The 16,595-nt window shown below is 42.5% G+C and overlaps 1 protein-coding gene across 1 annotated transcript in view; it reads right to left on the reverse strand.

Annotated features, from left to right (window-relative positions):
- LIMCH1 (LIM and calponin homology domains 1) overlaps positions 1–16,595 on the reverse strand; it is a 157,825-nt gene that overhangs the window by 93,580 nt on the left and 47,650 nt on the right. The window contains exon 2 of the mRNA XM_088524767.1: positions 9,233–9,303. Within this exon, the coding sequence (XP_088380893.1) occupies positions 9,233–9,303 (71 nt within the window). The remainder of the gene's footprint in view (positions 1–9,232; positions 9,304–16,595) is intronic.

Genomic DNA, 16,595 nt, shown 5'->3' on the forward strand with positions numbered 1-16,595 from the left:
TTCTTATGCAGAAATTGTCATCAGGGTACAGGTATATTCGTCCCTGTGAGGGCAAAAAGGGCAGATGTGCTTGCTCTGGATATGGATGTCTGTCCCCAGGCTTGCCCCAAAGTAAAGTACCTCCAATTGCAGGCCTCAGGTTTCCCAAGCACAGGTTCCACTCGCCTTTTTTCATACAGCTGTATTCTTCAAATATAAAACACCACAAGTGGATTCATATTCTCAATAACACAAAACCTCTATCCCACCATGCATCACACACTCTGCTATGCCAACTACAGTAACCTGCTGCATAAATGGTCAGAGATGGGAATATCTTTTTTTTTTTTTTAATGTAAATTCAATCCTCTGTTCCTCACTGTCCTCCTTGTAGTTCTCTTGTCATTTGCAATCCAATATTCATATCCCCATCCTCCCTTTCTCCCGTACCAGGCCCTGGCTTAGATTCTATGGCAGCTAAGCTGCTAAATGAAGCAGGGGAAGGCCTTGCATAGAAGCAGAAACCAGCCAGCAACCTTACCTCATGGAAACAGCAAGGCGCAATGGAAGTGGAAAGTTGTTCCATTCCCACTCGTATGGGGAAAAGCTGGGTCACTTCCTTTCCCCTGTGAAAAACAGCTCTGATGGGTATGGGAAGAATCAATCGCTCTGTTCAGTACTGTCCCCAAGGCTTGAAATTCCAGGAGATAAGATATCTCCCACAGTAGGCCAGAGAGGCAGAAATCAGTACTAGCCACTGTGTGACTAACCTGCAAGACCTTCCCGGGGTTGTTTTTCACCAGTTAAGAATGTGAAAAGCTTCTGCCAGGAAGAGAAGGCGTTTCAGACAACAGCTGATAAAAGATCTAATGAAAAGCACCAAGCTGACTGCACATGAAATTCTTACAAGAAAGCGTCAGTTAAGAAAATATTCAGAGGAGGGCTGCCAAATTCAGCCTCCAAGATGATCTTGTTTCTACAAGGAAATGGAAAAGAAGCACTTTCAGAAAATGACCTTCAGAAATAGTTAAATATAAAGGTTGATATGACTGGTGGTTCACAGATAAATCCAGGCTGCATGGGTATGTACCCAACAGAGTTCCTTGCTCAAATTACAGAATGTGCTTCTAAAAAGAAAGCTGACTAAGGAAATGAACTTGGAGTAAGAAGGCATTTCCTATTTGAGGGTTCAGGAAATTCTATCCACTGAACACCCTCAAGCAGACACTTCTCTTTTTTAATTTCTACACATTTACATTCTAACAGGCAATCTTCTAGCACCTGATAATTATCAGCATGGATACTTTCAAGATTTAGGTATTTTAAATTGGTGCCACACTGGCAGCTTCGTAACGCCCCAAAACAGGTTGGAAAGGAAAGTCCACTATTGCAATCCTAAAAATTAATGAGGCAAGATAAACACAGCAGACAATGCAAAGTCAAAAGATCTCTTTGCAAAGGAAGTTTCAAAATACAGAGATGCTCCTGAGGTCACAAAAATATTTTGGGGAAAACATTCTTGAGTGATTGCTAATGATATCTCTGGTATTATTTATTTAGGGTAAAAGAACAAGGCACTTTTTTAACAAACAGGACAGAAGCAACTCTGTCGTATAAAAGGCTTATAGTCCTATTTGATAAGTAAAAGGAGACTAAAGAAGTATGCAGATCAGTAGGATTGAAAAAACAAGGAAGCCAAATACAGCATAGCATGGATATTGCTCTGCCAAAGACTAAAAATGTGAATAGGATAGAGGTCTTGTAAAACCACTCTGCCAAGGCAACAGAGAAGATTGTGCAAATGCCTTCCCAGGCCTAGCCATTCGTGCAGATCTCAGCCCCACAATGAATGACACAAAGAGTAGGCACCTATAGATGTAGAATTCACACATGCTTTTACACTGAGTAGCAATTAGCAGATGGAGAATTGCCCGAAGTATGGGTACGTTGCTGGAAGGCTGAAACGTCTCGTAAGATTACCTTGCTTTTGCACAGCAGCAAAACTCAGCTTGAACGATCAGTGCTCCACAGCCTCTGCCCACTACCAAACTGCACTAAACAAAACTGTACTAGATAGTCTGCTGAGAAGCATTTTTTAAAAAACAGAAGCACAAAGTTGAGCCATTCTGGTTGTATTCAAGCATGCCCCTCAAGGGCTATTCTTTCCTTCTCATGCACACTGCTGAGCATTGCCGTTTGTTACCCCTGACCCAAACCATACTAATAAATAGCTCTTAATTATAACATAGCAATAAAAATGGAAGATTATAAACTCTGTCTCCATAAAAAACTGTCTCAAATGTCCTCACATGAACCTAAATCTTAATGCGTGATGCGCCGTGCGGCCCGTCTCTCCGAGCTGGAGTCACGCCAACCCACGGTGCTGATGCTGTTCTGGCTTCAGAGCGCACGGCCTGCGGACAGCACCCCCTGCTCACCGCAAGGCACGGGGCACATTCGGAACGCCAAGCGTGCCCAGCAAACTCAAACACCTTCTGAGTCCCCAGGAACGGCAAATTCCAGCAAAACTTCTTAGGCAGAAGCGTACGCGCATGCACTCACTTCTCCCAGGAGGTGTCTGTAAGCGGCATGGCAATTGTGCATAAATGATATTATTTTGCAAACAGAGGTTGGTATTTAAATAGCCAAGCAACTAAAATACCTTGCATGCAATTAGAGCAGTCCTGAAGTTCAGGATATCTAACATTACCACTGCCTGAGAAGTTTTATTATTCTATAGTGTCACACTGGCACTAACCTGGCACCTATCCAAGTCTTGCTGAAAACAGCATTTGTGTGAGTCCAGAGCTCAGTGAGAGGCACGGGAGCCGTGATGCAAGGCCACAGAAACTCAGCTGTCTGGGGAGAAGCTGCTCATTCACCACCACTGACATATAAAGCACATGAGCCAAGATTTCTTTCTTACAAAAGAAAATCATTCTCGTGACAGAGTAAATGATAAAATCCATTAAGCAGTTCTTGATCACAATCACTTTCATCTCTCTCAGATTTCTAAGCACGCCTCATTTTTTTTCTTCAAATACTATTAAAATAACATACGATCACGAGTAACTTCTCTTTTTTTAAAAAAAGTAAAGCCTAAAAGCTTTGTTAGGTTTTTTAAGAGCATATGTTCTTAACATGCACTACTGAAGGAGAGTGCCTTTTCTAGATATTTTCCTCCACTAGAAAAAAAATGTAAAACTTCTCCTTTAATTGACTGTACAAAGCCAGTTTTATCAAGATTACTTAGATACAATGAACTATTTATTTATTTACTTTTTCAAAAAAACACAGAAAATTTTATGGAGTGAAACTTAATTTCAAACAATGAGGTTTTGCCCATTTTATTATTAAACTATATAATTAAACTATATTAGACTATATAATGCCACATGTATATATACAAAATAGGCACCTTAAAAGACACAAAAGAAAGAAAAGCTTGTGAAAACACACTAAGTTGGTTTGTAGAATAGCATAAAATATACAAGTGACATCCATCTTTAATCATGCATAGTCTTTAATCATACACTCTTATATATTTATGCCATGGTTTCTCAGGTATGCAGTCAGTATTTGACTGCATAGATTTCTGACTTTATACCTCAGCAGCCATAGCATAAAGTTAGAGCTTCCAGGCTTGGTTTAAATTCAAGGTTTATTATGACCATATTTATTCCTACAACTTAACTTGTAGGCAAACATAAAGCAGACATGCAGATAAACTACAGAGTCCAATACATTATGCACAACCATGATATTGTAGTTGCATTCTACTGCAAAACCAGATCATGTGTCCTGATATCTGAAGTGGGATTCAGTCTATTCGTCATTTAAGGTGCTTGGTTCAGAGTCCACATCCCAATTGTTTTTGTTTGTTTGTTTGTTTTGACTCTTGCAGAATTTTATGTTTTGGTCCTAATTCTGATAGGTATTAGATACCTTGGACTAACTCTAATATGAATTTTCAGGCTGTTTGGACTCTAACACTGCCTGATTTCAGAGAAAGCTTGAGAGAAAATATGATGTAATAGCCAGAAATGCTTAAAGATATATTCTCCAACCTGTTGGGAACTTTCATCATTTGTTAGTCCTACCAAAGCAAATTTGGATTTTCCAAGTCTCCCATTCCCACCTCGATTTCTGTACCTGCCGAGCACGTGCCATGAAAGAAGGAAACCTGCAGCAGTAGAGGAGGGCAAGGGGAGGTTGGAAGGGCACTACTCGCCTCAGAAAACAAACGTTCAAGAATACTGGAGTGACAACAACTGGACAAGACTGTAGGAAGATATACACATTCGTTTCATATAATAGTTTTAAAATCGCTAGTAGCAACTGTTTCATGAGGAACAAAAGCAAATGCAATTTTCTCACCTGCTGTTTAAGTAAAGCAAAAGAACTAATCAAATCAGTGGGGCAAAATGAGGGGGATTAACATGTATGTTTTCTTTTTCAATCAACCTTTATTCAGATGCTTGGATCTGTAGGCGGGAACACCTAATCATCGTAGCAACCAGATCTGATTTATTCTTGATTAATCCTCTAGCTTCTTAGGATATTTGGGTCAAAACGGAATGTTAAAGCTATGCAATAAGAAAAAAAAAAGTGTGCTGGGGTGGAAATTGGGGTTTTCTAGAGATATCTGCTGTTACTGCTGCTGTATTCCTGCCTCCTAGAGCCAGCAGTGCTGCACGCCTCCAGGAGGGGCAGGTTTGCCCACCATGCAGGAGCACAGGCAGGAAATCCTCAGCCTTTGCTAGGGCAGCAGAGCAGGACTGGCCCCTGCGCGATGCCCCTCGCTGAACCCCCTCCTGCCCTGATGTCAGCCAGCCCTGCTGAAGAGCCGGCCATGAGGCCATGCCAGGCAAACAGAGGCAGGAGGCACTGGCTCTCGGCACAGCTGTGCGAGCAGCCTGAGCTGGCACCGTTGGGGCACTGCACAAACGCGCTTTCAATCCACCAAGAAGGAAGGGCTTGTGTGACCCTCCTCCCCAGGGTGCAGCTTGATGGCATCCTGCATTGTTTTAGTGCGCTGCTGAGCTCCGGGGCAGCGCGTGGCAAGCTGTGGAAGCGCAGAAGTGAGGGCAGAGCGAGACGCCCGCAGCAGCGCTGGGGAAAACACCACCAGGGTCCAGTGCGAGTGCCTGCAGGTGCCCAGCGCTCGGCGCACAGCAGCACATCCCTCCCAAGAGTCCACCTGCTTGGCATCATACAGTCATAGCAGTTTTCTTTTATTAAAATATGTTACCAGACTCGTTGTTTGAAAATCGAGGGAGACTTAAAGAGTCCATGGCTTGTCAACATCATGACACAGTGAGGTGGATTAGGAACTGGCTGGACGGCAGAGCTCAGAGGGTGGTGATCAGTGGCGCAGTCTCGTTGGAGGCCTGTAGCTAGTGGGGTCCCCCAGGGGTCAGTCCTTGGTCCAGTCCTGTTCAATTTATTCGTCAATGACCTGGATGAAGGCACAGAGTGCTCCCTCAGCAAGTTTGCTGATGATACCAAACTGGGAGGACTAGCTGATACCCCAGAGGGCTGCGCTGCCATCCAGAGGGACCTGGACAGACTGGATAAATGGGCAGTGAAAAACCTCATGCAATTCAACAAGGCCAAGTGCAAGGTCCTGCACCTGGGGAGGAATAACCCCAGACACCAGTACAGGCTGGGGACTGACCTTCTGGAGAGCAGCTCTGCAGAGAGGGACCTGGGTGTCATGGTGGACGACAAGTTGACCATGAGGCAGCAGTGTGCCCTCGTGGCCAAGAAGGCCAATGGGATCCTGGGGTGCATTAAGAAGAGCGTCTCCAGCAGGTCGAGGGAGGTGATCCTGCCCCTCTACTCAGCCCTGGTGAGGCCGCATCTGGAGTATTGTGTCCAGTTCTGGGCTCCACAGTACAAGAGGGATGTGGATCTACAGGAGAGAGTCCAGTGCAGGGCCACAAGGATGATCAGGGGCCTGGAACATCTGCCCTATGAGGAGAGGCTGAGGGAGCTGGGCCTGTTCAGCCTGGAGAAGAGAAGGCTGAGAGGGGATCTGATCAGTGTCTATAAGTACCTCAAGGGAGGGAGTGAGGAGGATGGTGCTGGCCTCTTTTCCCTGGTGGCCACTGACAGAACTAGAGGAAATGGCCACAAACTGAAGCACCAAAAGTTCCACAGGAACTTAAGGAAAAATTTCTTGACAGTGAGGGTGACAGAGCACTGGAACAGGCTGCCCAGAGAGGTTGTGGAGTCTCCTTCTCTGGAGATCTTCAAAACCCGCTTGGACGCAGTCCTGTGCCAGGTGCTTTAGGTGACCCTGTGTGTGCAGGGGGGTTGGACTAGATGATCTCTAGAGGTCCCTTCCAACCTTAAGCATTCTATGATTCTATGATTCTATGACAGGGAAATTCTGCAAACGGCTGCAGGAGAACGTCACTACAGTGTCTCAAGCACCTACTGAAGGAGCAGGTAAGGCAGAAAGTTTCCTATCCTGCCTTTCTGAAACAAGAATCTGCATGAATAGAACCACAGAAGTTGGGATCATCTAGATGAAGCCCTGGGAGGATATCTTGTGAAAGACTCCAGCAATTCTGCTCTAGACAAGAGACAAGGATTTCCCTTATGCCATTTAGCACTTGCCAGTCTGCATGTGAGGGTGATGGACTCTGGTGTAGGGCTGTCCCTCTTTCCCTTGCTTGCACAAAAAGCCTCCAAAGTGAGAGAGCAGCTTAGAGACACATCTGGGAGACTGAGCAGATGCCATCTTCTGTCTACATGGTGTACTCAGTTTCCAGACCTCTAACTGCTGGGATCTCTCAGGATCTGAGTTTACTTTCAGTCTCCAGCTCCAAATCTGGCCATTACTACAGCAGACAATAAAAACCTTGAAACAGTGGGTCATGCTCCAGCTCCATCCTTACACAGATATCAGCCACACCAGGGAGTTGCCAGTTAATGAATATTAGCAATGAGCACTGTCCTGTGGAGATATCCAAGGCAGGTTTAGCTCTTTGTTAAGACTTTCAAGCAACAAACCAAATAAATCAGACCAAAGGTAATAAATCCTTCCACCCTCAGATATCTAAGACAGCCATCATTTCTTTCTTGCCTTTTGTAGCTTATCAGAAACTTTGAGATCAGGTCTTCATCAGCGTGTTGGGAGTACTTGTGATAAGAGCACAATAGATTGGCAGGAGGTTAAGGGAGAATTTGAATTAACCACTAGAGCTTCCCAGGCAGTACCCACCTCCCAGGTGAGGTCTCTGCTAAACCTCAAAAGTTCTCCTCACAAAGACAATTTTGCATGTGGCAGCTTTATCACCAGCACTTGACTGGGCAGAAGAAACAAAATTAACCACCAGTGCTCCACCTGCTGAAGCCTGTGTTTTTCAAACATATGTTTACAGCTCTCAGTGTCACATCACAAGCTTCAGCTCAGCTCTTTATTTTACTGTGGGCAGAACCAGTAAGGAGGAAGCTCCTCCTATTAGCCTCATAATTTGCTCATCATCATCATCAAAAAAAAAAAAAAAAAAAACTCAAAGGGCAGACTGGTAGCTCTCTGGTTAATGCTCTGTAGTATAACAGAATTTCATGTCCTAACCACAGTAGCCAGGAGCAAGACGAACATCACAGCCTCACAAATGTGAGGAGATCCATCCCTTCAGACTGCTTTGCACTGGCCCACATGAGATAAGAAAGGAAAAGCAATTTGTCCACTATCACAGAGCAAGTTAGTAGGATAACCAAGTGGAGTCTCTCAGCTGCTTATTCCTGGAGCCCCCAGGCTCCTAAGAAATATATACTTACAGCTTTAGTTACCCAAGCTTCACATCCCCAGCATTTAAATGAGACTGGTTACTTGCAGGTAAGATTAGAATTAGATTAGAAATAGAATCTAATTTAATCACACTCCCTGCTCTTTATACCATGCAATTCAACCATAACATTGAAAGAGCCCTGGGAGGTAATTCAGCACACAATCCTGTTATCAAACACTGAGCAGAAAGAGCTTGTGCAGAGCAACCCTTACAGACAGGAGGGTGAGCTCCAGGCTCCAGGCTCCTTCCAGGGTATACAACATTCGATCAGCAAAACTGCTGATCCTCCTGCTCCTCCTCGCCGAAGACATGCAACTACAGCCAAACAAGATACCATTTTCTTTAGAGATTTTAACAGCTAAAATCCATGCAATTTGATTAATAGCACTAGTGAGACATACAATAGGATCTACACCAGTTGATTTCAAAGCTATCCTAAGCTACCTCAACTTGAGTTACAGGGGTTGAATTCAAGCTCATATCCTGAAAACAGAATCCAAGTTCCAGTATCCTTCATAGTGTAAAGCATAACCAATACCTGCAGTGTACCAGCTTAACATCTCAGGAAACCTCATTTATAAAAGTTCAATATTTGTTTATAAAATTTCAATTCAGTTCTGCACCAGTCACAGCCTTCTGATATGCAGAGGCAACTTTTACTTCAGTGACAACCCTGCATGATGTCTGGGGAAATAAATCATCCCATACAGATGATCCAGAGCAGCAGATTTTCACAAACTCCCAATATCCTGCATGAGATTTATGAGCACTAAAGCACAGCTACAAAATCCTCTTAAAAGTCACCATCTTTGGCATCTATCTTTAGCTATCATTTTGAGAGACTCAGCCTGAAAACTACATACTAAAATCAAAGAGAAAATAAATTTAAAAAGGGGATTGGACTAGATGACGTCCAACCTTAATGATTCTGCGATAAATCATTCTGTAAAAAGTAACCTGGGTCTAGTCTAAAAATAATGAAACACAACCTTTAAATAGCCTAAACTTTCCAGGAGTTATAAAAGCAGATAGTATGTAGTATTCAGAAGGTTAAGTGTTGACAGAGCTTTGACCTGGAATTAGTCCAAAATGCTCCACAGCAGTGGACATGTCCGTAGGCAGGTGTGGGACACTATTCTCCCATCTCTGATTAACATCTTTAAATAAAAGGAAACCGAAAAGCAAACATGATTTTTACTTCACATAGCTCACTAAGGAGTTGGGTTGAAGTGAAGGAGGCACTTTGCAAAACCTGTTTTTTTAAGCTACATTTCAACCTGCGCCATAACAAAAGCATTGGCAGTGAAAGGGACTACTGCAGTGAACTGACCGGTGTGCATCGGGTCAAAACTTGCAGAAGGAAATGAATAGTTGGAGATAGTAGCTGAAGTTCATTTCGTTTTCAGTCAAGATTGTACTCAAGATTCAAAACGAAGAGTGTTACTTACTCACACAGAAGAATCCCGTTTTCTAATCCGGCGCGAAAGTCTTTCTCACCAAAACTTCTGCCTGTCACTTGCTGCAAAAAAGTAAGGAGAAATAAGAGATGTTTTCAAACATGTTTCAAGCATGTTTTTCAAAAGCAACTCTTAACATCCAGTTAAAGCATCTACTGCAAAGGAAACATCTGAATTCTACAGCGTAAATCCCATCTATCAACTACTTTCCTCCTTCCCACTTCACTGAGCTATTTAACACACATACACACACACACACACAAAAGCATTAGCCAGAACCAATGCAATATTATACAGTATGTATTATAACAGAAGTAAAAAACAAAAACAAAACAATCCCATCCCTCCACCCAAAGCCCAAAATGTGACCTTTAGAATAACATTTCAAAAATATTTTAAAGAGTTTTAAAATTTTAGGATTAGGGCATTTAGACAAATTGTATACCCTTATGACCGTTTTTTTTTTTTCCACTATGTGCAAAATATTTGCTTTGGGTTTTCACTTGAACTTGGGAGCCTATAACCTTTACAAAATAAGCAAATGCAACAAGAAGCATTCGTATGAGTTACAGCCAGTCATCCTGGTCACATTCAAGCACATTTCACACCATGGAGCCAAGGATAAGCAGGAATAAAACTGAGTGGATGCTGCAGCTGAGGCACCCACTGCCATGGAGCAGGAGCAGTTTGGGATCAGGAGCTCCTCAGCCAGCCAGCGCTGCTCAGGGATGGACCATCTAGGGACCTTCTAGGAACCCGAATCTTTCCTGGCGGTGCTGGCCACCACAAGCATGACCGACCCCTGTTCACGACTCACCATGACTTTTGGCAATGCCCTGCCACTCATCCTCAAATTGTTCCCCACAGGTGATGAGTTCAGTGAAAAGTAAATAATGTATTTTATCAAAACCAACAAATACCTAAGAATAGTTACTGTATTTAGATAGAACTGAACAGAAACAAAAGAAACCACCCAGAATTTTAACTGCATTCCAGGAGGTCTTCTCATCTAGCCAAAACATTTACCGGATGCGCACCACAATCTCATGGCTCAAATCCAGTACTTGAGCAAGACCATTGCTCTGGGTGCTGCTTCCACCACCGAGAACAGTGACTTGGGGACACAGCTGTCCTTACGTATCCGTTTTCTACTTGATTTTCCACTCACACTCTTCCCCTCTCAGTCACAAAGATAGCAATGTATAAAGATTGACAAGTTTGGTGCCTTCCCATGGGTTTAGTTGACTGCACTAGCTTTACAAATGCCAGTTAGGGCACTACACAGTCTTACACAATAACACTTTTTTACTGAATTCAAGTGCAAATACAAATCCTAAAACCTAATCCAGTTCTTGACCATAAATATACCTCAATATGAAGGAACTTCTCCCTGCAAGCTGGTAGGACCTGTGTATAACTTTGGCCTTCCTTTGGTATTCTTACAGCTGCTTCAGGGACACATGTGTTGACAACCGCACCTCACACAAATGTATAAAGTAGAATCATGTGTTGTGTTGCCCTCATATCTCAGAAAGAAACCGGGTACCATTTGCCAGTAGGAAAAGATCTCTAATCTTAATCTGCTGGGACAGATGGTGTTGAGAACTGAAACGGCAGAAAAATGCTCATTTAACTGCAAGGTGGGCTATACCCTGCTCCCTTAAAGGAAAACAAGACACCCCCAGCCCTCTGAAGCTGTTTGTTGGCAGCATGTTGAGTGCTGCCATTCCTCGCAGAGCCCTCTCTGGACCAGCACATCCTACAGGTTTCCAAGACACAACCACATCTGGTTGTAAGCACCATCGGCCCCTTGTCACCAGCAGAGACAAGCACACCCAGGCAGCACTGCACACAGCATGTGCCTACACCTATGGACATACGTACCCAGTTCTTTCTGCAGTGCCATTACATTGTAATTCTCTCTGGTGCCAGACATCTTAAAGGAAAAAACAGTTGTGCCCTGTCAGTGATTAGTAAGAAGTACTTCTCTAATGAGAGGGAAGAGTGTCTTTTTTTTTTCCCATAACATACTGAAATTTAAAAATAGAGAACAGAAGCTAAGGCAATATAATTTATTGCGGTACTTCATTGGCATGAGGAGGAATTGTTTTTATTCATCATCTGGATGATATTTTCTCTTCTGTAAAAACGGTGCATCTTCAACCAGGGCAACTATTTCAGTGCTGGACATGTTCCCCCCTTTCCACGACCACTTTACAACCCAGAGAACTAAGCCTAAAATGAATAATAAAATTTTCTAAAAGGAGCATTAGCAGACTAAACCACAGTGCTCTGGCTCTCTATCACAAGCTCATGGCTTTAATACATACTTACACACAGAAACATTTCTTACACACAGTATTGCTGCCGATTAACTCCTTTGTTCTCCGCAGTTACACATGCCATTAAATTTATGTCATCGAGCATGGCTGTCATCCAGCCACTAACCAGGGCCATATTACACAACTCTATTTTCAGCTCACATTGTTTTCCTTGCATTTTGTGTTGCTGCTGATGCTTCATGAGATGCAGTGCACAGCGTTTGCAAAGGCACTGGTGTCAAAACAGCTTAAGGGCACGAAAAAGAAAAGGTGGCAGATCAGTGAGTAGATGCTGTCCACAGGTGAAATCTATCTCGGACTGCAAGATATAAGAAGTTGAATAAACATTGTCTCATCAGGGACAATGCTTTGAAAAGAGTTAGCTTTATTTTTTACGTGCACACTTGAAAGTAGCATGTAAAGCAGTGAACCAAAGAAACAGATCTCAGCAGGGAAAGGTCTTCATTAGTCATTATACCTTTTGGAGAGCTTGTGAAGCATGACAGCAAAGACAGGCAGAAATAAAGATTTCAAAAACTTGCATTCAATACGCCCTTTTTTTTTTTTTTTTTGTACATGGATACACTGCATTTCAATTTTTCAATTTTGGACAATTAATTCCCTCCATATACATTTTTACTCAAAAAATCAAACAAACACAAAAACACTTCTACTTAACTAGAAAAAAAATATTGCTTTTATTTTAGGGAGATGTGAAAGTGAGGCTTAGGCTGTTGTAATCACAGGGATGTACCCAAAAAGCACACGATCGTATAAGCAGATGCATGCAACTAAAGATGCATGTATGACAGTTTATAGGACATCAAGCTCAGGCCTCTCCAAAAGTAACAGATTTCTACTTCCTTGTTTCCAAAATTACACTTGAGCTACTAACACGAATATGCATAATTGAATTCTATTTTCATGAAATACAGCCCGTATATCCCAACACGGCTGCCAGCAAGCCAGAGTGGTCTGGCTGTGCCTCTCTTCCAGAGCAGCTCAGTGATGACAAGCGCTCTGCAATGCAGCGCAGCACTGGGGCAACACACTATTAAATGAATAAAAAGATGAGCACCTTATATTTCTCTGGTGTGAATTTCTATTATCAAGGACAAAAACAGCAGGATTCAGGATGACTCATGTGGCCAGCTCTGAACCAATCTGAAACTCTGTGGTATTGAGCTTGAACATTTGAGGAATGCATGGGTGGAAAGGCAGAGATTTCACACTTAGGTAGCAATCTTAATTTGCAAACAAAGTACTTAGCATTAATTTATTTTTAGATCTTTCACTTTCTGATTACTTAAGTTTAATTGCAATTTGAAAAGCTAACTAACCATGCTTAAGTCTTCTTCTGTTTCCTTTTTTCTTGCTCTTTCACCCTTCCATTCTTTAAAATGTCAAGGAGTTTGACTGTTCTTTTCTTGACTTCACAGGAACCCTATTTTTTTTCTAGCAACAACAGAATAAACTATGCAATAGCATATTATCTTCTATTTACTTCAATATTCCCTTCAGCCTCTACCATGCTGTCAGTGAGCTTGGATGAGTAGTACCCTGGCGTCGACATAGAGCATGTGAGAATGATACTGCCTGGCACAAAACCCACCCTAGTCCTTTTGGTGGGCCGAGTTGTAGATTCTCACTAAAGGAAGGATTTCTTTGCTATGAGATGCTAGTCAGTGGCTTTTCATTTCCACAAGGGAAATGACAGAAAAGAAAAGGAAAAAAGAAAAGAGAAAAGCACACAGTAGCTGACTTTCTTCAAATCCTTTACAGCTATTTTAGTGAGCAAAATTCTATGAATGAGCACACAGATTTACATTTCATGTATACCCCAAAAGAAAAGGTGCAGCTAGCACTGCACTTACAACAAAATGACAAAATCAAGTGACAAAAGAAATACAGAAAGACGACTAAGCTACATGCACTAGAGGGAGACCCCATCTGCATTCCTCCTACCACACAAGAACTTCCCACGTGGAGGCCACGGAGCTCCACTGACACTCAGGACAGATTCTGCTACAGAGCAGAACTATTCCCTTCACTCAGGCAGATCCACTGCGTGTGGGCTTTGTCTTTGGCAGCATCCCCTCAATGTTTTGGAATATGCCAACAGCGAGAAGTAATTTGCACTGCAATTCTGCGTGCTGAATGGCCAGGCCAAGACGAGAGAAGACAAGTGCAAGGAAAACCAGGCTGCTGCTGCAGCCCAGGCAGGGCTGTCCTGCTCTCCCCATTTACCTACCCCCTCCATCAGCAGCTATTACCTCCTTAAGACTTTAAAGCTAAACATGGGAAGGTTTTGGCTTTACTAATCCTGCCCGTCACCAGAGCTTTCCACACTAAAACATAACAGCAGTATCATATGCACACAACGTTCCCATACATTGTTTGGATTTATGATCTTAGAGAGCCGCACGTGTTTCTGCCAGGACATCTGGAACAAGATCCCAGCTGGCTGGCAAGCTGCTGAGGAGTGTTAAAATGCTGTGATACAGTCTGCCCGCCCAAATTGTGCTTGTATGTCCACATTTCCAAGGGACACTGCCAAACTTACAACCTTCCACTAAGAGCAGAGGCCAAAACCATCTCAGTAAAGGAATAATCTAGGGGTAGAAGGAGCAAAGGGTGGCAAGAGAGGACTTCAAAGTGACTTCCACCTGACTTCCCTTGTCTGCAGAGCAATTCCTGAAAGCTTCACCTAGCAGCGGGTAATCCTTAACATCAAATTTGTATTTGAGAGTCAGTAAATTGCTGTTGCATCATTGTTTTACAGGCAACTAGGTTGTTATTTGTACTTCAAGCAGTATTATCAAATTTAGATATCAGAAGACAGACATGACAGAATACCCTAAAATATCTGGCTTCAATCAGTGATTCAGTCTGGAATTCCTTTTATTGTTGAATGAATGAATAAATAAATAAATAAATAAAGGATAGAAAGAAAATATAAAGCATCTATGAGAAAAACTTACTTCCTGAACTGTGAGAACTGTGAGCTGATAGTGTTAAAGTGAGTTGAAAAGAGAAGGGGTTTGCAAGCTTTGGCCACTGCTTTACCAGACAAATATTATCCTCCTCCCTGACTTGGGAGAATGAGGAGGAATGACGCGTTATTTTAGGACATAACTTTTGTTTGATTGAAGCAACTTCTTATCATAATGGTATGTTCTTTGGTCCTGTACTCTTTTCTGTGTAGAAGAGTGAAGGGGCAGAGGTTGAGATTAACATGCACAACGCAGAATGAACAACAAAAACAAACCAGCAGACAAGAGTGCAGAAGGTACCTCTCTCATTTGAGGCCCTCATTGCACCTAGTGCTGTCAGGTCCCACCAAGCCTGCCCTCAGTCCTTCCAGCGCCTGCAGAAAGCAACTATTTGGCTGCCCCACTAGGCAATTGAAAATCCCTTTGCTGCTGCTGCCCTGCTGGCATCAGCGCTGGCAGGAGAGATCCCTCAGGCTCTGGCTACCAGACTCAGAGGAGTTGTTAGCCCAGCATGTCAGTTTTGAATGCTTTTGGGAAAGTTTCACATGTCAGGAGAAAATTTTCCTTTGCCTCTGGTGGCACTTGCAACTTTTCAACAAATGAAATCAGGTTTCTGGCCATCTTTTTTTTTTTTTTTTTTTTTTAAATGCTTTTTAAAAAAAAAAAAAAAACGTTTGTGTGATCATAGTTTTGTCTTTCAACTCCTTTTTCTCTTGATTTCTCTTGATCCTCCAAAATCTACGCTACATTGCATCATTTATGTGTAGAAACTGAAAAACATGCTATTAAAACACTCGATTTTCTCTTCTCCCACCTCATAAAGTTGAGATAGCCCTGAATCAGGAGTGTTTAAAGCCCTGTCAGCTAATTACAGCCGCAGAGGCCGAACAAAACTCAAGCAGCACATTCCTTGTTGGGCCCAACATCTTGTCTCAGTCTCGAAGCAACAAAGAGATCAGCGGCTCTGTAGGAGATAATAGAGGTTGCTGCAGTATCTAGGTTTGTTAACTACGACTTCACACTACTCTAACCCATTTTATTTTATTGCTGTGTAAGATCTGTATTTTACTAAACCACTACACTACTTCTTGGACTAGTATGTTTTGACATCAGTGCATTGCTTCGTACCAGGAACGTGCATCTTGGCAGACTACGACAAAAGCACATGACGCATCTGAAGCTGGACAGACAGGCACACAAGTGTGCAAGAAGCTGCAAGTTATGGAGGCCTAACACTCGGAGCACTTCTGAGTGCTATTAACCACTGCCAGTAGATACTCCAGGGAGACTCCCAAAGCTAAATCATCACTAAGCTTTTGTAGTGAAGGATGTCTGCCAGGAGACACCAGCTTCACTTTTTGAAGAAATCAGGTGTTCACCTAAGCAAACCATTACTGAATTTAACCAACCATTAAACATGACTCTTAAAGTCTTTAGATCTCAGTGGAGGCTCTGAAATGCCACCGTTGAGCATCACTAGGCACCAGTCTACCTTGAAGCTTTTAGTTTTAATATCATCAAGTCACATAAAGACAGGGCCATATGTAAAATGTCTCATTTACAGTCTGTACAATTTAAATATATATCTATATAGAACTGTAACTCAGCAAGTCAATTTAAGACTTACTTCTCTGGGCAGTAAGCCTGCAAGCCCAGCACAAAGAGAGCTAAGAAACTGTATGTGGGAAACAAGTCGTTTTATACAGAGACACAGTGGAAAAGCTTTTTTTTTTTTTTTTTCTGCTGCCAAACTAACTCTGCAGAACTTTGCTCCTTTCAAATAAAAGAGAGAGAGAGGGAAAAAAAGGTGGAAGAGGAAAAATAACACTTATGAAAGCAATATTTCAGCTCCTTGGATGCTCCTTCCACACTCTGGATCATCACTTGGCACATCCTCCTGTAGGAGCAAAACTGCATGCCATAGCTTTGCAGTCACTTGAAAACAAAACTGCACAACTACCCACTTCTGTATAGGAATAAAAACACCTTTTAAAAAATCATGGAATTCTGAAAAACCTGATGAAAGCAAGATAACCTTAA

This window comes from Tinamus guttatus, unplaced genomic scaffold, assembly GCF_059628265.1.
Source record: "Tinamus guttatus ecotype Peru unplaced genomic scaffold, ASM5962826v1 Tinamus_guttatus_pri_ptg000213l, whole genome shotgun sequence".
Taxonomy (NCBI): domain Eukaryota; kingdom Metazoa; phylum Chordata; class Aves; order Tinamiformes; family Tinamidae; genus Tinamus; species Tinamus guttatus.